Source organism: Rhamphochromis sp. 'chilingali' (genome assembly GCF_963969265.1).
Source record: "Rhamphochromis sp. 'chilingali' genome assembly, chromosome: 16".
Taxonomy (NCBI): domain Eukaryota; kingdom Metazoa; phylum Chordata; class Actinopteri; order Cichliformes; family Cichlidae; genus Rhamphochromis; species Rhamphochromis sp. 'chilingali'.
This window is the reverse complement of record NC_137943.1, coordinates 23,645,947-23,670,873: the sequence shown is the minus strand read 5'-3', so window position 1 is coordinate 23,670,873 and position 24,927 is coordinate 23,645,947. Positions and strand designations below refer to the sequence as shown.

General features: G+C 38.9%; 1 protein-coding gene across 2 annotated transcripts in view; it reads left to right on the top strand.

Annotated features, from left to right (window-relative positions):
• Nucleotides 1-24,496, top strand: part of LOC308412566 (RNA-binding Raly-like protein) — a 54,212-nt gene extending 29,716 nt beyond the window's left edge. For both annotated transcript variants that reach the window (XM_080907025.1, XM_080907026.1), the window contains 7 exons: nucleotides 11,920-11,995; nucleotides 15,281-15,328; nucleotides 16,068-16,258; nucleotides 19,091-19,204; nucleotides 19,479-19,636; nucleotides 22,994-23,031; nucleotides 23,731-24,496. In XM_080907025.1, coding sequence (XP_080763151.1) covers nucleotides 11,920-11,995; nucleotides 15,281-15,328; nucleotides 16,068-16,258; nucleotides 19,091-19,204; nucleotides 19,479-19,636; nucleotides 22,994-23,026 — 620 coding nt within the window. In that variant the 3' untranslated portion in view covers nucleotides 23,027-23,031; nucleotides 23,731-24,496. The remainder of the gene's footprint in view (nucleotides 1-11,919; nucleotides 11,996-15,280; nucleotides 15,329-16,067; nucleotides 16,259-19,090; nucleotides 19,205-19,478; nucleotides 19,637-22,993; nucleotides 23,032-23,730) is intronic.
• The last annotated feature ends 431 nt before the right edge of the window (nucleotides 24,497-24,927 follow it).

The window sequence follows — 24,927 nt, the reverse complement described above, 5'->3', positions numbered from 1 at the left end:
GGATGAGTACCAACATGTTGGGACCTACTGGTTTGAACAATGAATTATCAAAGTAGCTCATCACAGAGTTGGTGACAATTCATGTATGCTAAAGATGTCTCACGGGAGGTTTGTGTGCTTGTATTAGTTTAGGCAGGTGGTTTTGTCTACAGTCCACCTTTGAATGAAGTACACAAGTTTTGGAGCAGATGTTCAAGTAGTTTCAAGCACGTTGCAGCTGTCACTTTGTTTTCCAGCTGCTTGCACAGATTAACAAGCGTGTGCTTATGTGGAAGTGTTGGACCGGCTCCAGGGGTTAAAGTGCTTCAAAGTGTTGCACTTGAGAGCCACGTAGTTACATCATAGGAAAAAAAAATGCCAAACTGGAAAAGGAGGAAAGTGCATTAGTGCAGGAGTGCAGCTCAGGAGAGATGAAAGACTCTTAAATTATCTTTACCTCAGGCTACAGCTGTATGCTCATTATGTTTTAATGCAAAAAAAATTAACACATACCAATGTTGGGAGATACAACAGTGGCATCAGAATGTTGCCTTTTGTGCTTACGAACATCCGCCTACTAATAGGTATATCGCCAATGTGATATTTAGAGTCCAGTGACTCCAGTCAACTTGGAAGTTCAGTGGCCTAACATCACATTCTTCTAAATGACTCATAGATCAGCAGGTCAAATAATTTCATTAGATGCTCAGGAGCTTGAAGACAGGCTGCCAAATTTATGCACTGCCAGGAAACCATTTTCCTGAAAAGGGCAAAAGAGTAAAGTACACGGATTTCATTAAGGAAGGACAAGCTGTTGAGCGATTAATCCCCGTATCCCCACAACAAAAACTGTCTAAGCCCCGAGGTCTTCATCCATATTGGAATAACTACATGGTTAGACGGAGCCATGCAGTTCAAAGAGAGCTGACAGATTAATTACAGTACACTTCTTGGGTGGGAGTCCTGCAAGCAGGTTAAGACTAAAGTATTTGATATTGACAGGATGATTCATATATGTCAGTAGCTCATTAAAGCAGTCCAATCTTAAATTCACTCTAACTGCGTTTGACTTCACATTGAAACATATATAACAAGCTATTTCAAATTCCTATTAGTAAGAATGAGCTAAATCAAAGCGACTTACAGGGAATTTTGAGATAAAAGATATCTTCCAGTAATTACCTGGTCACAGATCTAACAAAAAAGCGGAGCTACAGCTTCATTCATAGTACTGCATTGAATCCCTGTCACAGTGCGTGACGTTGTGAGCTGGTCCGTCTGCATTGCTCCGTCCTTACAAGTGAAACTCGGCTGATCATTTTCAACTCGGAGCTGGTAAATATTGAACAACTGTTACTTTTAATCAAGTGCAGGGAGAAGAGAACACTTTATACACATTTGATTCTATACACATAATGTCACACAGAGCTGTGACAACAAGAAAAACAGCCTGTGTCCACACTGGCAGAATACTAGCTGTTGCAGTAGAATAATGGGCACACTAAATACAATTACAGCCTATTACATTTTGTTTCACAGAGTCACGAGCCTTGTGCTAATCAATGTGTGCATATTACCACCAGTCAGACCTGTCACAGCTGCTGCATCGCTGCGACGTGTAGTAACATATTTTGGGGAGGCGCAGGTCAAGCTACAGCATAGGGTGTAGGCCTACGCTGTAGATTGGATGTGGGTACTATAAATCAAGCGTAACTATGTTAGTTAAGCTGCTATTGAGCTTGGAGTGAGGGGGGAGCTATTTTGGGCACTGCTGGTCCAGGAAGGATAATTTATGGATGTTTTTCTCATAGAATATAGAATAAGGACTCGGTGCTACACCTGGACGGCATGAAGCTCTAAATTATTAACAGCTAAATACAAACTATCAGGTTCTTTTAAATGATTTTTCAATGAAAAGTACAATAATAATAATAATGGATTGGTTTTATATAGCGCTTTTCAAGGCACCCAAAGCGCTTTACAATGCCACTATTCTTTCACTCTCACATTCACACACTGGTGGAGGCAAGTTACAGTTGTAGCCACAGCTGCCCTGGGGCAGACTGACAGACGCGAGGCTGCCATATTGCACCATCGGCCCCTCTGGCCAACACCAGTAGGCGGTAGGGTAAAGTGTCTTGCCCAAGGACACAATGACCAGGACAGAGAGCCCGGGGATCGATAAGGCGACCTTCGATTACAGATGAGCTTCCTCACCTGATGCTTTGGCATGCTATTGAGAGTGCATGGCATTGTTTTTTTGTGTGTGTTTATAGGAATGGCGATATTTTTCAGAACAAAAGTAGAAAGGTATACATGTCATCATCATCAACAACTTGTACCTCAAGATATTAACCGAGACGTCCTAGGTGTATTGATGAAAGGATTCACTGCTTTAGTGTTATGTCTGCATACATACTAAGAATATGTTAATGCAGTAGATGATTCAGTTTATATCTCTGATCAGTTTACCTTCAGATTCTTTGCCGGCTTTGATGGTTTTATCAACGCTGCTGGACTTTTACATATAAATGAACATCAGTCACACCTGAGCCCTTCAAAAATGAGTTCACACAGCACCGATTTCTGTGTTTTGCAGTACACACGTTTTCAGTATCTTGCCTGTCACAACACATCCACGCTGTCAAATCATGGAGATGTGCTTTTTTTTAAACTAGCATTGATTGAATTGCCAGAACTCAGGAAATGGTAGACACAAAAGGCAAATACTCCTGAAACCTGGTGTTCAGGTAAACGTTTACAGGCTGAAACAAAGTATTAACAGCAGAGCAAACATTTGGGTGTCATAAATATACAAAAGATAGGATGTAGCCTCCTGGTCTGAAAAGAGAGGCCAGTATTGACCAGCAGGGGGCGACTTCTGTGGTTGCAAAAAAGAGTCCAACTGTACAAAAGAAAGTTCCTACTTCTTGTTTGTGGGTGATTTCTCGTTACACACTGCCTGATGAGATTAGGCTTTCCAGGCAAAGGTTTAAGGTCATCTACTGTAATTTATGGTGTGGTAAATAAATGATAAAGCAGGGTACACTTTAAAGTATTGATACTTTGTTATTGACAAGTTACTACTGTAATATATGAGTGTGCAGGATTGTTGGTATCTTAGTATAATCCATGGGAGAATGCATGTGATGCCTGGGTAGAGTTTGTCTTTAAATGGCACTCTCACCACATCCATTTATTCTTTTTATCTCCAACTTTTCAAACTTAGCATCGTTAGTCCACCAAACAGAGATTCAGACAAACGCACACTCGCAGTCCTTGGACTGCAGAGTGGAAGGGGAATCACACAGACACAGTGAGAGGACAGCATCTGAAATCCACCCGGAAAGATCAGGTTGATATCCTTAACATGGCTGACCATTCAGCAGAAGCTTTGAGCCTTTCCAAATTAAAATGCCGCAACTTGTTAAGTCTGCTTCGCTTCGTACGGCTTAACATCATGAAATTTTTCTCGGTTAAAACACTCAAGAAGCTCCCACCAGAGATGATTCATTTATGAACATCTGACTATCCCTGTGATCCACAACTCAGGTCAGAGACTTTTCTTGTGAAATCAGCTCTAAATTGAATAAATGTGTGTTAAATCGAGAGAAGTAGTGTTTTATTGCATCGTGTGATGTAGTCTACAATATAGGTAGCCTAACATGAACATAGATGGTTTGTAATAACATTCAGTTCAGATCTAATCCCATTGTCATTCCTTGCGACTGTAAATCACGCTCCATTTTCATTGTGAGCAGTAGCAGTCTCGTTCTATTACAGTAATCAGGTCATCAACTTCCAGACTGAATATCCTTAAGAATTAATAGGTCTTTGTTTTTATATTAATATTATTGGATAACTGGCTTAAAACGGTCTGAAAATTACATTAACATCATTTCTTGGTATTATTTCTAGGACAATATATAATCCTCTAAATATAATTATGTGAACCAGAGATGATGATGTCCGCATGTGTGAGCAGTCAAACGCCCAGCGGCACATTCGCCGTGTCTTCTCTTTCAACCTTTCAGTCACCCTGCTCCATTTGAGAAAATGCATTTTCAGGTGTCGCAAAAAGAAAAAGAGCTGCCTGTGCCGATGAGCTGTGATCGGAGATTATTCAAGTCTGCTCTGTCAGATTTACAGGGCGCGAGAACACAGCCTAGATTGAATCTGCGGCCGCTGTCTTGCAGGATGTCTCTTAGTGGTACATTTGTATTCATGCAGGTGCCTGGATGATCTCTTAATCAAATATCACTCACCTGCTCTCAGGATGCGTGTAGACTCCGCAGAGATGGGAGTTTGTTCTGTGCCAGAATTGATCGTTTGCCTGCCAAAAGATTATGTTTTGGCATTAGCTGAGGAAGAATCAGAATCAGAATCAGAATACTTTATTGATCCCTGGGGGAAATTATTTAAGGAAGGAAACGTTTTCTCCCATTTCTTTTCTCAGGTGATATTGTAGTACTACAGCACTCACCTCCTCTGTCATAATTGTTTTGTTTTTGCAGCGAGAACACTGAAGGACAGCAGTGTTAAATGTTCAGTTGCTTTGTACAGTCTCTTCAAATGTATTATCACATATCAAAGTAACCTCACTCAAGAGGAAAATTGCAAGTGCTCTGTGATTCAGCTTACGCTTGGCTAAATAGAGGCAGCGGAGGGGTTATGCATCCATTTCCTTTTTTTTTTAACTTTTAAAAGCAGGCTCGTCTGATTCAGATTTAGCCTGTGCTATGACTCCCTTTGTCTGTGCCCAGTCCAGTTATCATGTCTCCGGAGGGGAAAGTTACGAAGGGCACTGTGAGCTGAGGGATCAGTATCTAACTAAAACAGACACGCATGCAAGCAGTAACACGGCGAAGCACTCATAGGTAATTCAGCACAGCCTCATTAATATGAATAAATCCAAAGTGAGTCAGAGGGCCCCTGAGGTGCAGATGATTGTATTCTTGAAGGAGCCACTGTGGATAGATAGAACTGTTACTGAGCTCAGTCGCAGCTTTTCTGTAGGAGACGCTGAGCTGAAATGAGGTCTTGTAAAGTCGGCTATTGGCCCTTTCATCTTCTACACAGACGAGGAAGAGGAAGACAGTGTGAAAACACCACTTCAGCTTTTGAGACTGTGACTTACAAACTGACTGTGTAAGACAGAAAAACATGGCTGGAATATTTCACATTGCACAGTAAATAATAGGACGTACCATTGTAGGTAGAAATGTTAATATGGAGTTGTAGAAGAGGGAGGTTAGTTGAGAAGTTTATGAGAGAAAATGCACCAAATTACACAAAAAAAGTAAATATGTTAGTACTGAAATTCCCAGATTTTTAAAGTCTTAAAAAGTGTAAACAGGGAATATCAGTTACACATTAGTGAGAAGCTGCTGTTGTGCAGTGCTCAGGTTTAGGAAATACTTGTGTAGCATCCACAGAGGTAGTTTTATTTGTAGTCGTATTACTTCCTGAAAGGATGCAGATGCTCTGTGGAGGTAATACTTTCAGTACCATTTGACTATCTGTTTGTGCGATTCTGCTAAAATACACAAAGACTATAAAGCTGATATTTTGTGAGACTTGTTGTACAGGCAGTGGAAAGGAAGAGGAAGAAGTCTGATGAATTTTTTGTGTGGATCTGAATGACTTTTTAACACATAGTGAGATAGTGTCATTGGCCCTGGCAGATGTCCTTGTCCTTCTGTTATTAACACTTGAACCAGTGTCTAAATGTGAGGTGAACATAAGAATTATCAGCCTGCTGATAATTATCACCCTCCCTATGAAGTGTATAAAAGTCTTTGGTTGTTTCAGCAGACAGCTGAAGTTACTAGCTGGTGAGCATACTGGAGCACTTAACGACAAAATATCCGTTGAGTGCTTTAGTTAGCTAAAAACAGCCAATGAAAACATTTATTTAACCAGATTAAAATTTAAAAAAACACTCTGTAACCAAACACAATGTAACTAAACTAGCTAACATAAAGAAAAGCTATAAAAAATGTTATTTAAAAAATATAAAATAAATATAGAATTTTATACATTTTTGTCTGTGTGACTGTTTCAAGTGTTTGTAAATGTGACTTTGTTATTTCCTGGTTCTTGTTTTATTACATTAGTTCCTTCTTGTGTATCTCCTGCTGTCTATATATTGTATGCATCTCCTCCTGTTCTTTGTTGCGTTCTCCCCTCTAGCTGTGTTTGCAGATTGTTCCAAGTCTCTTCCCAAGTGCCTAGTTATTTCCTAGTTTCTGCCTGATTTGAGATTTTTTTGTTTGTTTTTTGTTTGTTTCTGCTGAAGTAGAGCAATAAAGCTACAAGTTTAAGTCAGTCTCGTCTCCTGCACTGGGGTCCTTTTCCTGTCTGCCACACAGTGAACCATGACATGAACACTGAAACTAAATATTTCTGAACAATAAAACTGTAACCTTTTGCCTTCAAAGCTTTAATTCTTCATGACAGATGCAACAGGGTGCTGGAAACATTCCTCGGAATTTAAAAGGTGCTCTATTGGATTGAGATGTTGTGACTATAGCAGCCATTTGAGTACAATGGACGCATTGTTATGTTCAAGAAACCAGGTTGAGATAATCTGAGCTTTGTGAAAAGGCACATTGTCCTGTTTGAAGCAGCCGTCAGAAGACTGGTACACTCTTCATAAAGAAATAAGCATGGTTAGCAACAATGTTCAGGCAGGTTGTGGTTTTAAAACAATACTCAACGGATACTGAGAGGCCCAAAGTGTGCCAACAAAATATCCCTAACACCATTACTGGACTGTTGATACAAGGCAGAATGCTTTCACGTTGTTTACACCCAATTCTGAGCCTTTGTGAATTGTTGACACTGATGGCACTGTGTGGTCTTTTGCTGCTGTAGACCATCTGTTTGAAGGTTTTCTGGATACCTTTTGGTATTTTAGTTATTGTCGCCTTCCTGTGAGCTCAAAGCAGTTCTCTGGCATCAACCATTTCAGCTATGACACTTACCAACTTACTGAAATCACTGTCCATACTCATTCTAATGCTTGTGTTGGGCTTGAGTAGGTTGTTTTGACCATGTCTGCGTGCCTGAATGCCTTAAGTGTTTGCTACGTGACTAGCTGATTAGATATTTGCTTTAAAAAGCATTGAACAGGCATACTTGATAACGTGAGTAGATGTGCGTTGTTCATCATATTCTGACAGCAGTGCATTCTGCATTGTAGCAGCGCCAATAGGAGTATGCTCTCAGGAGTTAAGAGGGCGGCCAGTGTTTTTACAGTGTCTGTGACAGACTTTCTTCTACTTTGAGTTCACCTCTGTGATCGGTTTTTGTGGCCAACCTGGACATAATGGCTTCAGCAAAGTACATTTTTATATTCCCCTTCAATGCGATGCCGCATGCAGTTTATAGTATCAATCAAGTCCTAAGTGGCTATTGCTTAGCAACACAGGCTCTATCTCCTCTATCTCCCGCTTCAACTTTTTATGAATACACGCACAAACAAGTCTCGGCTGCAAGCACACATATACTTATTCATGCGACTTTTGAATATGATTAGTATAATGACTGTAATTAATCAGAGACTCTATGTGTGTCTGTTGCGATGTGGAGGGAAGGGGTGTTGTGAGGTGACAGTGTTCATTTTAGAGTGCTTTTTAGTGCTCCACTCTCTCTTTAATGACCCTAGCAGGGGCCCAAAGAAGAGCAGGCTTTACAGTGCGAACCATTCCTCACGTCTTCCTGTGTCCTAATGATAATGATACAGCTGTCCCTGTGCACCTGAGAGCTAGCGATACATCCCCCCACTCCATTAGTCCATTAGGGAGAACAAGGAAGGAAAGGAGGAAATCAAGAGAATGAGAAAGAGCGAGACAGTCTGGGCTCCAACCATTGCACCCATGGTGATTCTGTAGACAATGTGATGGAAGATCCAGACATATCTGCAGCTGCAGGACTCTGTGTGAAAATGTGAATCTGAGAGAAGTGCTTGGATTTATCTGAGATATTTTCCATTCTTTAATTCATAAGATTGGTGCATTAATATTGCAGCAGAGAGTTCATGCTTACCCCACCCCTGGAAGAAAAAGCCCAAAAAACTGTGACTGCAACCCTTTAGGCACAACAACTTGACTCCAGCTCCAGTCATGACACTTGCTGCTGCATGATCCCCAAAGCTGATGTTTTATCTCTGCAACTCAAGGGTGACTCATCCATCAGAAAGGGATCTCTGTTGCTGCTTTGTCGGTTCACCGCTGTGTTCGTTTGTGTGTATGCGTGGGAAGGTGGCGTTTTGATTTTTGTTAGTGTTTTTTGTGTATGACCTTGAGCAGCACTCGAGGCTGATTGAGCAGAAGCAACGTCGGAAAGCCGACAGACTAAACGCGGTATGATACCAGCCGGGTTTAATGCGCCGGTGTTCTTGGTAGGTAGAAGGGGCTGTCAATCATGGCAGTAGTCATGAGGTGCGTGCAGATGAGTCACAGCTGTCTGCTAATGCATTTGAAGGGGATTTCTTTCTTGAAGTCCCTTTTTTGCACAGCCAGTCTCGGTTGTTTCGAGGCTCTTACAAAATCTTGCAAACTATGCACCGTCTGTTTGAGCGTTACAATGAAGTGAAGTGAAATCATTAAATGAATCAATGTTTTGTACCCCAGTTCACCTGGTTAGTTTCATCACACAGAGCCCTATAGGCACCCAGACAGCTCAAACTAAGAAAAGCTCTTCACTACTTCCTCATCTCTGATGAGATTGCTGCTATTTCACACCTATTAAAACAGAAAATAGAGGAAGGCTTTTTCAAATGGGTTTTCACATGTTATACACTAGACAATCTATAGATAAGTCTTAAAAGATGAATTTTCATTGTTCAACTATTAACTAATTAAACTATAAGAACATTTGGGATAAGATTTGTGGCTCTTTTCCAAATATAGACTGTATATAAAGGGTGGACGTAGCTATTATGACATCATCAGCTGTTTTTGGAAAGCTTAAATTGAGGAATTTGAATCTGACCTACAAATTAAGAATGCCAAATGCTCATATGGCAGCAGCTCTCTAGTTATAATGCAGGCCTGGCATTGTTTATCGTCTATTTTACTTAAATGGGGCCATAATTTACATAATTTACAAAAATATACGTTCTGCTTTATTACAGAAGTCTTAAAGTTAAAGGTAGACACTAAACATTAATCAGGAAAACATTTAAGGAGATCATAAATAACATGACTTAGATGGTTGTTTTCTGATAGACTCTGATACAACTCGATTTGTTTTTCATTTCCCCTGGATCGCCACCTCCTGGCCACTAGAAAGAATGCAGGTTTACACTTTTATATCCTTGTTCTTCATATAAAATCGAATAACTGCGTTAATAAGGAAACAGGAACAGTAAAGTAGCAATGAATACTCCATAACATCCTGACTGTTATAAATGTTTTTAATGACAAACACAAACTGACCATCGCTCACTCGCTCTCTCGCTCTCGCTCTCTCTCTTTTCTTTATTTGATCCCATTGATATGGTCATGCACTCAGAAATGCTACGAGACGTAATTAGCTTTAGCTAGCAACCACCCTCTTACTTTTACTGCTGCTCTTTAATTTAAAACGATGTTGGCCCACTTTTCACAGCATCTTTCATCTTCAAAACCCACTTTGACCATTCAGCTAAGAAATTTTAAATAAACTTCCTTTTAATGCATGAGATCTGAGGGTGAGGATCATACAATTTTAAAATTCACAGTTTCTGCTGAACGTCTAGTTCAGTGAGGATGAATGTACACTGCTACAGTACATGAGCCCTGGCCCATAATATGGCAATTCTGAATGAAAACACTGTCACACTGATAATCTCATAAAAATGCAGTTTGTAATTTGTTCAAACCTTTAAACAAAAATTCTTAGGAGCTTGAAAATGCCCAGGGAGCCTCTTTATAAAGACTGTGCTACATCGTATGATGTGGTATTCTGCAGGACAGGCTAAAAAATAGCTCCTGGAGTCAGGCAGGTATAGTGCTTTTATAAGAATATAACTATAAAATTATTACAGTATACATATGAAGATATGTTTACCCTTTATTTTCCATTATCCTATTGTCTCCTTGGCAACATAATTTTATTTGTGCCACTCTTTAAAAAGCTTTGGGTGTAGGTGCTTTGAAGTCTTTTGGTTTCATAAAAATAAAAGTTTATGGTCATCCAGGGGGGAAAAAAAGCTGGACTCATGAATGACCATCATAAATAAGCACTTAAAACATTGAAGATTTACTTCCATCTGTCATAAGATGTATATGAATATAGAGGATTAAAATGTGTTTATACAAATATTCAAATAAAAAATAATATTATGATCTAAGCATCGGTGTCCTTCATTACAATATAAATATTTATTTTTTTCACACTGTAGAATATTTCCAGTCTAAGCAGAAAACAATTTTTTGTGTAACATTTAGGTAAAATTACAGTGCTTGGAAAATCAAGTTATGTTTTATCAGAGAAAATAGCTACAATATTTGCATTGATATTAACCAAACGATAACTTAAATGACAGAAAAAAATCATGTTGGTTGTTTTTAATTAAAACCCACTTGAACATTTTTTTTAAATTGCAGCTGTCTTCATACAGTCTCTCACTTCAGAGGCTTAAAAAACTGTTGGACAAGATAAAATAATTTTAGATATAAGTATTATATTTTTATACTTTCATAAAAAACACCAGCTGCTGTGTTTTCTCCCTTCAGATGCTCTGTTTGGCTTTTACTGCAGCCACCTTCAGTAGCTGCTCATTTGTGGGTCTCTGCCTTCAGTTTTGTCTTCAGTAGCTGAAAAGCATGCTCTGTTGGACTGGGATCAGCTGACTGACTTGGTCATTGAAGAATATCCCATTTCTGTCTCTTGAGAAACTCTCGGGTTTCTTGGGTGCAGCTTGCTTTGGGTCATTATCCAGTTGCACTATGAAGCACTGTCTGAGCAGTTTGGCTGCATTTGGCTGAATGTGAGCAGAGAGTACAGCCCCGTGCACATTTTGCTTCTTCTACCAGCAGTCACATCAACCAGCACTTTCGTTTGGTTTCCCTGGCAGCCATACATGCCCACACCATAACATTGCCTCCATGTCTGACAGATAATATGCTTTCGATCATGAGCTGCTTCTCTCTGTCATACTTGTGTCGCCCCATCACTCAAGTTTAGAAATTATATTTTTCCAGAACTAAAGGCTTTTTCAGATGTTTTCTGGCAAATTCTAATCCGGCCTTCTTGCTGAGTTTAGCCAGTAGTCTGCACCTTGTTCTGCATTCATCTCCTATTCATGAAGGCTTCCATTGATTGTAGACCTTGACAGTGATACTCCTACACAGCAAAATCTTTAGTGTTAAATTAACACTTTTGACAGTGTTATATGTTTAAAAGTAACCTAGTCAGTTTTGAAGATTAACAAAGACTAACACTGAGCAGTGCTGATTTTCTAACACTGGAAAATAACTCAAAATGTTAGAAATATTCCAGTGTTAGAAAATCAGCACTGCTCAGTGTTAGTCTTTGTTAATCTTCAAAACTGACCAGGTTACTTTTAAACATATAACACTGTCAAAAGTGTTAATTTAACACTCAGAGGTGTGGACCCATATAGACACTCTCCAGTGTTAATTTAACACTGGAGAATTTGCTGTGTACCTCCTCGGGAGTGTTCTTGATTTAAGTGTTCACCTGGACCTTTAAGTGTTACCTTTGAGCCTTTGAACATTTGCCTCTTGAACTATTAATGCAGTTCTTTTGTTAAAGCCCTTGAACTGAAGTTGAAAATGTATTGTCTGTGATGGTGTGCAAAGGCAAAACGACACAAATTGGTGCAATTGTCCAAATATACGTGGATCCAACTGTATGTTGTGGATGATCTTTATATTATAAACTGCTTCTCTATCACACCACGACTTCAACTCTCATTTTTTCCCCCAGATATCAACATGGCTGGAGAGCCCAAACCGTACAGGCCTAAGATGGGCTCCAAGAGGCCTCTCTCATCCCTCTACAGGTGAAACATGTTTTTCTTATTTTAGAGTGTCAGGTGGATGTTCCTTTCCTGACCTACTTTTTCTGTTGTACCCTCTCCCTCTGCTGTCTGTAAAATATGTGTTTATGATCCTCTCTGGCAGGCTGTGCTCTTAAGGACAAACAGCCAATTCCCTACTTGTGCTATTAGTGCCATTTTTTTTGTCTGTTGCTGTTACACACTTTGCTCTTTTGTCATCTCGTTGAAAGAAACAACAACAAAACAAACAAGTCCACACAAAGTTGCTTAGCAGTATAATAAAAATACAAAATAACACCTTATTCAGGCTTTTAAAGGAATAGTTTTGGGAAATGTCTCTTCCTGCGGGGGCTTTGAATATGATTTACATAGTTTAAGACACAGACTGGAAACATGACCAAATTCTGTCTATATTATATTCTGTCCCAAAGTAACAGGATCAACCCAGCAGACCCTCTGTTAAAAGCTTACACAGTCGTGTGAAACAGACAGGTTTGGCAGGACTCTTTGGAAAAATGTAGTGCACACTTAGTGCTTCAATCAGAATTAAAAGGGTAAGTAGCAGCCAGGTGCTGTTAATCAAATGCACTTGATTAACTAATAATCAGCACGTGTGAGCGCCCCCATAAGAGCAGAGGTTTTGACAGTTTGCTGGTCTGGAGCTTTCAAGATTGTCAAAAAAAATCCACAAGATACATCTCCGACTCAGTTAGCTTATTGAAATGTTAAAGTTCACCACAATACAAAATGGAACAAGTGTGGTTTGTTTGGGAGGTTTGCACAACAAAGTGTCTTCTCTCTAAAAAGAAAACAGCAGCACAGCTTTGGTTTGCATGGTTCTGGAAATCTTGTGAACAAACCACTTCTAGGACAATGTCATTTAGACAGATGACACCAAACTGACAATGTTTGACTATAATGCAGTGTCATGTTTGGTAAAAACCAAACCCATCAGCACAAACACCTCATACCAACTGTCAAGCACCGTAGTGAAGGGGTGGTTAATTGGACTTGGTTTGAAAATGCAGTCCCTGAGTTTACCATAAACTCCTCTGTATACCAAAGTGTTTTAGTCAAATGTAAGGCCATCTGTCCTACGGCTAAAGCTTGGTTGAATCTGGGTAATGCACATATCAAGCCTAGCAGCAAATCTACAACAGTCTCTTATTATACAAGCTATAATAACTTGAAGCAAATGAATCATTGGGTGTTCCTTGGTTTTCTCACACTGCTTCAATATGTCGGCTTAGTTGTTGTTAAATAAGTGAGATGGTGTGTTTAAATAATTTTAGAACCTGGTATTGAGTCATGAGGCTATGAAAGGTTTATTAGTATTATTTTTTGCATGATTATGTGTTATTTAAAAGATAATAAGATAAGAACAAGAGTTTGGGAACTCCTTTACTAGAGGATTTGAAAATGAGAAGGAACACAACATACACATAACAAATTCTACCTATTTAAACTATCTCACTAAAATTTAATAAAATCTGACAAAACATGTGTTTTATGTTTGTATGTTAAGTAAAATGGTCATGTTGTGGTTTTGTAGCAGTTTTATGTGTCAGACTGCTTTTGAAGAGATTACATCAAACATGTTGCCTGGGTAAAACGTGCTGAAACATGTCAAAGATCCAATCTTCATAGTAGATCGTATCTGTAAAGGGAGCTACTTATTCATCATAGTTGACGATTCTAGTGCGCTGTCTTGCTTTTACTGCTAATTGGTTGCTAGCCCAATAGCTGTAAAAGTGTACTTCGAGCTTAACAACTATCCTGCAACACAAATCTGTTACATTAGGAAGGAAGCTGTCATGAACCACAGTATTTTCATCTGTATTCTTGCCATTGGCCAGTGGGGATGCTTATTAAAAGGCAGGAGGGGAGGTTTAGGAAGACGACAGCTAGCAGCTGGACAAATTTCCTTTGTTTCAGCCTTTTGTGAATTGATTAGAACCGTGCACCTTTAGGTAGTCAGGCGCTCTAATCACACAACTTTAATGTGAAGGCTGTATCGAGGTGCTGGGGTAACAATAGATGAAATACTCTTCACATCACAGTGAGCAATGCAATGGGAACAGAGTGGCCTGCATCATTATAGAGCTCAGATTTTCTTCTTCTTTTTAAATTTGCAAAAGAATTCAAACATTTGTGCCTGATTTTTGCCTCCAAATCCAGAAAAGAGATCGCTCTCTTGGACCTGTGTGTCAGGGGCGGGAAGATGGCAGCACTATGCAACACACACACACACACACACACACACACACACACACACACACACACACACACACACACACACACACACACTGTGTGTATTTATATCCTTGTGGGGACATCTCATTGACATAATGCTTTCCCTAGCCGCTTACCCTAACCATCAAAAATGAATGCCTAACCCTGACTCTTACCCTAAAACTAATCAGAACCTAATTGTAACCCTGACACAAAAACCACATTTAGAGTCTCAAAAATGCCTTCAAACAGCCCACGAGGGCTGTTTGTCCCCACAAGTATAGTAAACTACCAATTTTTGGTCCACATGAAGATGTTAATACCCGTCCACACACATGCGCGCACACGCACACACAGTTATTGAAAATACTCATGAAAATGAATTCGTTAGGCACAATATTGTAAATGACAGTGCTTTAATTTCTCTACATTTATCAAGTTTGTTCGAGTTTTACTGTCGCTGCTTCCTTTCTTTTTCCAAAATGGAAGAGTAAGCTGTGTAGCTGTGAGCAGTGTTGAGCTGCCCACCGTCTCTCAAGCTCTTTTGATTCCTGCTTTCTTTTATCCTGAATTTTTGAAAAGTAATCAAAATGCAACCATCAGGAACTCGTGCATATCGTGGCAGAAGTCTTAAGGCCACTCCTGTTGTGCCAGATTTATCACAGTGTAATTTGTAGCCGGGAATGGAAGCTTCCTGTTGTCAGCAGTTGTTTGTAGAAATAGCCTGCATTACCTTGCTTTCTAGTTTGATGGGAATCTGGTAAGTTTACCGCTATAGCAACCAAGAAAGAAATGCAACATAATGAGGCAAACTTGTTGTTGGTGCATTTCATTTTTTAAATGGATTAAAGGAAATTCAATTCCAGTGCTCAGCTCAGTTAAGAAACCACACATCAAATCTTAACAAGAAGGAATTTTCCAGTAATAGTCTTTTAGGACACTGAATAAAGAATTCAGTCTAAATGTATTTGCACCGTCATTTTCTTCCTTTATTGTTTTATGTTTTTGTGCACAAAAATCAAAGTAAAATAGAAATGTTCTCTTTTATTTCCACAGTGGCTATGAATTTGACTACGACTACTACAGAGATGACTTCTACAGTAGGTATGTTTAAAAAAAACGTTGGCTCACTGGTAAATAACACGTCTTTGTCATTTGCAACTTTTCTTTTTTCAACCAGTCCCTTTCCTCCCGATATTTTGCCCTTAGTATACACATCCTTTCTCCCCATTTCCCATCTTGAATAAAGATGATTTTTGAGCAGAATGGCCCCATTTCCTTCTGAGGCAAAGTAACTACATTATCACAGGCATAATGAATGTCATATTGAGGAGGTTTTTATTCCTCTCCGTTGGGCTTACTAATGATGGTTTTATCCGCATAGCCGGGTACTGAATGTCAGATAGTCCCCCGGCTGGTCATTTGCGCTGGCAAGGCACAGAATGTATCTTCATTCTGACATTTTCATTGGTTTGTTTACTTCCTCTTCTTTGCAATATCCCCAAGAGCAGAATCCTTCAGCTTTGAGTCATTATTGCTATTTTGGCAATTTGATATGTCAAAGGTAACTGGGAACAGGCTTTGATTGAATTGCTGTGGCATTGTTCAATGTGTACCTCTATCATTCAGACATCTTTTGCAGCATGTCTATTAGGTGCTTTGTAAGTGTTCCTTGCTGCTTGAATAAAAACATCTGACCAAAAACAAGGGAAAAAAACTCCACAAAAACTCCCATAGTGATTACAGAGTTATATCCCCACTTTTTTTGTTTTGTTATTTCTCTGCATTGTAATACTCTTGGAATATTTCTGTTGCTACAACTTTATTCTTCATGTGTCTTCAGACTGTTTGAGTACCACGGCCGCGTTGTGCCTCCGACCCGAGCTGTGATCCCCATCAAACGCTCACGACTAGTTGTCCCAACCACACGCAGAGCCAAATCCTCTTTTCCAGTCAGGGCTTGCTCTTCCTCTTCCTCCTCCTCTTCCTCCTCCCGAGCACTCAATGTCGGCTCTTCCATCACTGGCCCTAAACGTATGTTTGGTGGTTTTTCTTTGTCCCTTTTTTGTTCCTATAGTATCCTGCCATCTCTAAAGTGATTTCCAAATGTTTTCTAAATGTGATTTTTATGTGATTGTTTGTTTTGAACTTACCTCCATGTCCATTTTTGGGGTTTGAGTCAAGTTAATGGCAAAGAAAATAAATTCAGCCGCTACAAAGAACATTTCCTATTATCATAACTTTGAACACATGTTGGCGGGTATCATTTCTGCCCATTATGATGGAAATGTACTCAGCAAGTGTAAATGCTAAGCTCTCGAAACAAAAAAAAAGGTTAATAATCGAAAAAGGTCAGGCCTGCAATTCCTGATTATTTTCATTAGTAGTCTTGATAGTCCCTCTTGAACTGATTAGAGTATACGCTCATTGGACACTTCATTAGGTACACCCGTTCAACTGCTCTTTAACTCAAATATTTAGCCAGCCAATCACATGGCAGCGACTCAAAGATTTTAGACATGACATGGTCAAAATTAATCTGTTATATTATGTCATAATAATAATAATAATAATAATAATAATAATAATAATAATAATATTAATGGATTGCATTTATATAGCGCTTTTCTAGGCACCCAAAGCGCTTTACAATTCCACTATTCATTCACTCTCACATTCACACACTGGTGGAGGCAGCTACAGTTGTAGCCACAGCTGCCCTGGGGCAGACTGACAGAAGCGAGGCTGCCATATTGCACCATCGACCCCTCTGGCCAACACCAGTAGGCGGTAGGGTAAAGTGGCTTGCCCAAGGACACAACGACCAGGACAGAGAGAGCAGGGGGATCGAAAAGGCAACCTTCCGGTTACAGATGAGCTTCCCAATCCCCTGAACCATGGTCGCCCCCAAGGCGTGGAGGAAACTTTCTTTGCTCAATTTGGGCCTCTTAATATCAACTGGGCATTGTTTAAATGCCACAGACTACTTGAGTATCGTTATTGACCATGCCCAGTGCCTTTTTGACCACAGTGTACCCATCGTCTAATGGCTGGTTGTAGCAGGATATAAAACCATGTCACAAACCTCAAATCTTCTCAAATGGGTGTCCTAAACAAGACAGTGAGTTCACTGTACTCAAATGTCCTGCACAGTCTCCAGATCGCAGTCAAATAGAGCACCTTTGGGATGTGATGCAGGGGGAGATTTGCATCATGAATGTGCACCCAACAAATCTGCAGTGTGCACTGTGTGATGCTATCATGTCAGCGTTGAACCAAAGGTTTTGAGGAATGTTTCCAGCATCTTAATGAGTCTTTGTTGAATAACATGAAGAATGAAGGCAGTTCTGAAGACACAAGGAGGTCCAACCTGGTCCTAGTAAGGTGTACCTAATTAAGTGTCTAGTGAGTGCATTTAAAAAAAAAATATTGTAATTTTTAAGATGCCAAAACTGACATTTACAGTACTTTGTTTGTTTGTTTTTTCACCAAACTGTCCAAAACCCCAAAATAATAAGAGATTTTCATACAAAACAAAGAAAAGTGGCTTATCCTCACGTTGGAGATAAAAAACTGTAGTGATTTCCAAATGCTGAATCATTTTCATGTCAAAACTGTCGTTGAATGCGATTTACTCTTGAATAAATGAGTAATTTTTTAAAAACACCACCTTTGATTTTAATAAGAGGTTAATGTACAAGCTATTTTGATTGTTGAGGCAAAAACTGTCAAATAATGCAATAAAATGGGGAGGAAAAAAATGACCATAATGACTTCCTAAGCTAACCGAACAGATTCACAAGAAATTGTCACATTTGAAAGCTGGTTTTAAATATTTTCTTCTTGAAAAATTACCTTATTATGGCATTTATTATCATTTGATTTTAACAATCATTGCTGATTAATCTTCAGTCAGGTGACAAAGCCAGCCATTGTCAAACTTAAGGATGTCTTGGCCAAATTTTAAACCTGCGCCGACTGAACCTTTAATCAAAACTCTGATTGAAACACAAGACTTGATGTGTTTTCTCTGATTCCTTTTGATCTTCTGGTGATTTTCTTGTTGAGGCTGAATCTTCATTAAACACTTTCCTTTCCCTTGCCATCTGAAAAGAAAAACAAATCATTTGAATCTCACATCTTTTCTTTAGTTCTGATGACCTTTTTGATGTAAATATTTAAGCTGTTCCATTGTAGCTTCAAGCTAATTACATGTTTGTACATGAGAAACTTTGACCTCCCTCAGACCACCGCCACACTCTTTAGGAATGACTGGGATAAACAGTAAATTTTTTTCTTTTCTTGAGATGCATTGAAACACATTTAAACCAGAGTTTTTATTCGTGTTAAAACAAAAGTAAGCACACCAGAAATGTTGGGAATAAACCAAAATTATACAGAATAAATCTTAGATCAGAGTCTCAGCTAGTTGTTTGGTTATTTTTTTATTTTCTGCTCTGTGTAGCATTTCTGCATCATATTGCTCATCACTTTCTATTGTTTTACAGCAAGCAGGCAGCTGTTTTCTCATCATCTAAGCTAGTAACAAGGTGGTAAATCTAATAGTAAGAGCCAGATCTTTCCTCTACAAAAATTGAGGTAAAACATGGCTAAGAAAGAAACATTTTCGCTGGTAGCAACAACAGTGAGATTATGGCTTTAGCAGCTGCTGTACTGTTCAAACTCTCGCATGCTTATGATTATTCTCCCCTCAATGCAACACAGTGAGATTTCCTGCTTTTCATCAGTTGTGCCACATTTTCAGTGAAGAACTTGACTGTTGAGAAGAGTCTGCTGCTGTCACAGTGTCTCTTGTAGAACATCCCATTAATTATGCTTTTTAACTTTATTAATGTATGCTTGCAGTGAAGACAGATCAGCTTCTAACAATCAAAAAGGAACTGTCGCAAATCAAAACCAAGATCGACTCACTGCTGGGAAGGCTTGAGAAGATAGAGAGGCAACATCGCTCTGACGCCGGTAAGATTTGACAGCCAGGAGGGGAGGACCTGTCTGATGAGCATGCATAGAAAAACGGGGAAGATGCTGAGAGAGGCCGCCATGTACTGAAATAAAAGCCACACAAACGTCCTTTGAGGAGAGTTGACGGAATGATACTGAACATATTAAATGCTTGTTCGGAGGCTTGTCTGAAATACAGGTTCTTCTATTATCAAAACAAGATAGAAAGTCAATAAATCTACTATGCTCTGATGTTAACTGCCAGTCTTTGTCTCTTGATGTCTTTTGCCAGAGATGCAGAGGAAGCAGGAGGAGATGTGCGAGTGTCTCCATGGTGATGCAGCAGACCACTCTGGGGGGGAGGAAGTGGAGGGGACGGCTGAGGTTGAGGCAGGGGAGATGACAGACGGTGGTGAAGACGACTTTGAAGATGAAGGCACAAGCGACATGGTGAGCAGGCCAAGTACCCATGTCCAGTATTAATAAGAAGTTATTTGGTTCCAATTTAGCTGCAAAGTTGTGTGTGTGTGTGTGTGTGTGTGTGTGAAAATCGTTGGCAACAAGGCCTGTAGACTGATGAATCCAAATCGTTGTCATCATTAGTGTAAGTCATTGCCAGTATGCACAGAGGTCAGGAGAGAGGTATAGTGGTGAGCAGCTACATGGAACTATGAATGCAGAACAGAACCATCAAATTTCAATCCACCAATACCATCTGCAACACAGCTGATGTCATTTTCTTTTAACACGACAGTGATCCAAATACACTGTCAATGCCGTAAAAGCCGATAGTAGCTGACGAGAAACACAGTCATGAATCACACCCCTCCCAGAACCTGGACCTCAACATTTTGGAAGCAGTGTGGGATCATTTTGAGAGAGAACAGAATAAAAGGCACCCAACATTCAAAGAATACTTTGATTGTCCTTAAAGAAGCCTGGAGAACTATTCCTGAAGAATACTTCAGGAATAGCTTACATGAAAGCTGTCTGTGAGACTTCAGGCTGTGTTGAAGAATAAAGGTGCTCACACCAAATATCAACTTTCAAGCACAGCAGAATTATAAAAACTCTTTTTCTGTATATCCATGTATATTTCGACGTTTCCCATCCCATCTCCCAAGCAAGATATAAAGAAATGAGGGGTGTTTCAAGACTCTTGCATAGTAGTTTATCTATTTTATGATGCGGAAAATGTTTTCCACTGACATAATATGCCAATAATAACAGTAAGTATAATGTACATTCAACTCTGTTGTATAAATAACTTTGCCTTAGATGGAACCATTTGAGTCATACAGGATTCTTATAAAACTAAAAGGTGAAATGGTCATGAAAAAGTAATCAGGTTGTTCGTGGTGATGGATACAAAGTTTTGCTGTCTTTTGTGACAATCAGCATGATTTGAAAAGTCTAAACTATATGAGTAAAAACACTCAGAAAATGATTCTTCACCCACAATAAACACAATACAATACTCTGAAATATATATAAAATTACATTTGAATTTATTTAATTAATTAATAATTAAAGATAATGTGCCTGGTACAAACTAAATGTGTATCAATCAATTAAGTTTAGTTTGACCAGATCCCATTAAATGTAACATTTTACATTGTACTTATGCAACAAAATTACATGGATAAATTACATATAATTAAATTAGTTGAAGTCAGAAGGGCAATTTTTTTATTTTATGTTATTTTTGAGTGAGGTGTATTTTGTCTCTGTCTGAACAACATGCATGCTGCAAAGTGGGGACACGTTGTTGTGGCAACCAAGAAAAGTAGTAGCTGTTGTTTTAAAGCTTAATCTTAATGTGTTTTGAATTAATATTGTATTACAAAGTAATAACTATCATCAATGACAAAATAATTCGAGGTCGTCTCTATCACAAACCGCCATGAAACTGAACAAATCACATGAAAACACCAAAGTCAGCAGCACGTAACGGTGTCTGTGAATACTTTGGCTTTCCTTCCCTGTCTCAGACAAACCTGAATGGGAGGAGTTTGTCTTCGGAAATGTATTTTACATTTTTAAACTCTTAGTTTGGTCAGGTTCAGGCAACAGAACTTAGGTTTGGGAGAGACCCTTATAATTTTCCCTCAGATTGAATAAAATGTGTGGTACTGAGCCCATCTGCCAGAAGAACTCGAAGGCAAACTTCTTCTCTGTGTTATACGCAAAGCCTCAGGCATAGAAGTTTTATAAATCTTTGAAAGCATTGTTTATTTTAATAAAAGAGTAAATAATTTAATTATACAGTTAAGTGCCAGACTTTTTTAAGTCACTATCTATCGCTGAGTGAGGTAACGCACGATCACTGATGAAGAGAGCGTTTATACTTAGTTTCCACGGCAACATACTTGGAAAAACTGCTGTATTGAAACCTGCCATGGCAAACCAAACATTTTCTTCTGATGCCACCAAGCATTAAAAATAATTTAACTGACAAAACAAGACTTGACTTTCACAAGATATTTACAAGAAATGGGACACATCTGTCAGCTACCTCAGTAATTACTGCTGTCATTCATCTATGAAACAAGACAGCTGGAGTAACGGAACAAGACGGAGCAACAACACTAAGCTGTTAGATGAAGAGCTGCAGGTGACAAGCTATGCACCTCCAGCTCCTCGGTGAAGTTAGGCTGCTGTTTGCAGACGCTTCGCCGTGTGCAGAATGAAATCGGAGCAAAGTTTCTCACAGAGTGTTTGAAACTGATCTGCTACTAACTACATCACTCTCTGGATACACTTGTGAAACTTTTTGGGTGGTGTTAATTTACTGTAATGCAGTAAAAGAGTGTAATGCATGCAGCATATCACCAATTATTACTTTAAAAATCATAAATCATCTAACTGAACATTTGCTTTCCAGTTTTATTACTGTGACAGTTTTATTTCTCAAAACTATTGCCTTACTTTGACACTAAAGAAAAGTTATATAATCATACCTGCTTCCTGTTTTATGAGATCTGGACCCACTGTTGGGTGGTTTATTGGCTTCATTCTGCAAGCAGACTAAACTATTGATTACTGGTAATCATTAAAGCTTATATGTGTTAATCCAATAGATACTGTGGCCAAAAGGCTTAGAATAAACAAAAACCCCAAATCCCTATATTGATTTAGTGAAAACACACTGTATAAAATGTGTCTCAGAGGACATGGATGAGATGTGAATTGATGCACATTTTCAAGGTTTGGACAAACAAAAAGAAAAAAAAAGATTTGCGAAACAAAAAAAAAAGTACAGCCATTTCTAAGGTTTTAAAAATCAGGACATGAAAGATCCTCAGGTATTGACCAGGTTCTGATGACTGTGGAGTCCATTTGAGTACAGTGAACTCACTGCCATGTTCAAGAAATCAGCTTAAGACATTTTGAGCTATGTGACATGGTGCGTCATCCTCCTGGGAACACTGTGGTCATGAAGCGATGCACATGGTCCGCAGCAATACTCTGAGTGTTATTTGTCATTGAAACAATGCTCAGGTGTTACTAAATGTGTCAAGAAGATATTCCCCACACCATTACACCACCAGCAGCTTGAACTGTTAATAAAATGCAGCATGGATCCATTTTTTCACGTTTATGGGTTTTGTTAAATGAATAACAGAACTTGTGCGAACCAGTTAATTTTTTAAATATGTACTGATGTGTATTTCAGACTTAGAACTGGAAGTGTTTCATTTTTTTAATGACTGTGGATTGAGCTAGAAAAGGGAAGGCTATGTTGCTGCCTAGTTATAAAAATTAATTCTTGACTGATTTAAAGCAATCTTATTTCTTTTACTGCAGATAGAGAACCACATATCGGACATTGACAACTGAGTAAGGTCAGTATTTAATCTTGGTTTAACAACACACATTTTGCACAAAGCTGAATTTATTTTTGGGAATAACGTATGAAAAGCAGAATCATAGAAACATTTTAGCATCCAGCAGTTGAAAGCAATTCGAAGGATCTTTCGCTTCCTGCTTTAAAAAGAGTAACAGAGTAAGAAACATTGCTCATCCTTGGAGTTTAATCCTCCAAAATGTTCTTCTAAAGGTGGGGTCATTCTCTGCATCTGGGGGCAAAAGGAAAAGCAGCTTCTCTGCAGTGATCGCTGATGACTGAACAGCCGCAGAGATGAGACTCTTTCTCATGTGCATTTCCTGTCAAACGACATTTAAATCTCCCCTGATTTTCTTTGTAAGAACAAATAGCTATGAGATTTAATTTGCCTCTTGGCTGACATTTCCTCCCTGCTGTCCTTAAGTGCCTGCGAGTAGAAGTTTTTCCTTTTTTTTTTTCTTTTCCTTCCTCAGGCGGTCTGAACATGATAGATTGTTAAGATGATGGTTTAATGAACTGCTTGTCCTCTGGTGGATATCTGAGTGGTTGCAGGTAATAACAGCAGCGTTAGAAAATTTTAATGTTGGTCCTCTTGAGTTTCCAAGCTTCACAGGAAAATTTAAACCTGCAGCTACCTTTTTTCACATGAGGTCGCTGTGAGAGATGAAAAAATAATAACTTTCTTTTTTCTTTCAAGTTGGGGAATAATGAAGCTTGCATTACAGAAGATGGGAGGACAGATACCAGCAAAATCTTCTTGATCAAGGAGGTGCATTTGACATTAAAGGAAAGGAAGTGACAGACAGCAGTGGAAGAGTGTGTCAGACTTGTATTTTGCTTGTTTGCCTCATTAGAACATGCCACTGCTGATGCATACGTCATCAAAATCCTGGGTATAAATATTCTCCAGACGACTGCAAGATCTTCGCAACCAGCAGTCAGTCATTTCCCCTCGGACTGATTGCTGTTCTGAAAAATACAGACAATACAGTATATTGTGTGCTTATTATATTGTGGTCTGTATTGTGTATAAAAATACAGTTATGTGATCTACCAGAAGAAAATTTGTCTTTTGTTGTACCTCAGATGTTTGTTTCTGTTTCTGTGCATTGAAAACTGTGAAAAGCTGCATTGCTGGCAGAGAGCTAAATATGAATGTAACAGTAACATATTTTCTTTGACACTCATTAATTCTGCATTTTGTTTTCATTCATTTTGAGCAAATGTACAGTATGTAATTTATTCACAATCTCGCCACATGGTATTGAATGCATTTCATGTTTTTAATTTGTTCTACATGACAACGTGTATTTGAAATTCTTTACTTTCTGTTTACAATTTTAAAAAATGAAAGACAACAATTTTTGCTGTCAGCATGTTAAAAATGTGGCTATCAAGGATCATTTCTTTGCCTCTGTTGTACAGCCATGGATAATAAACATTTTTGACATAAACTTGTGTCCTTCCTCCCCAAAACTGAGTGGTGTAGCTCGCATTTTTTGTAAATGTATTGTTTCTTTTTCTATTTAAATGGACCTAAAGCTAAGGAAAGATGAGATATACTTCTTGCATCTAGTTTGACTGCCGATTGCATTTAATTTTTTTCGCATTTGCTAACTGATGAAAAGTAGTGCTCATCCCCACCCAGAGACCGTGTTGCATGGACAGTCTCTGGGTGGGGATGAGCATTCAATGTGTCTGACAAGGCGATTGCACAGGTCACCTAGTGGGAGATGAAGTGTTTCCAAATGCTGTCAGACAGACTTCTGAATTACAAATATTTCCCATTAAATGTAGAAATGCAGGCAGATTGTTGACATGTTGCAATCAGTCTGAGTCGGTGTACGCCGATTATTGCAACTCATCTGTATCATGTTTCTTTGCAAAAAGAGGT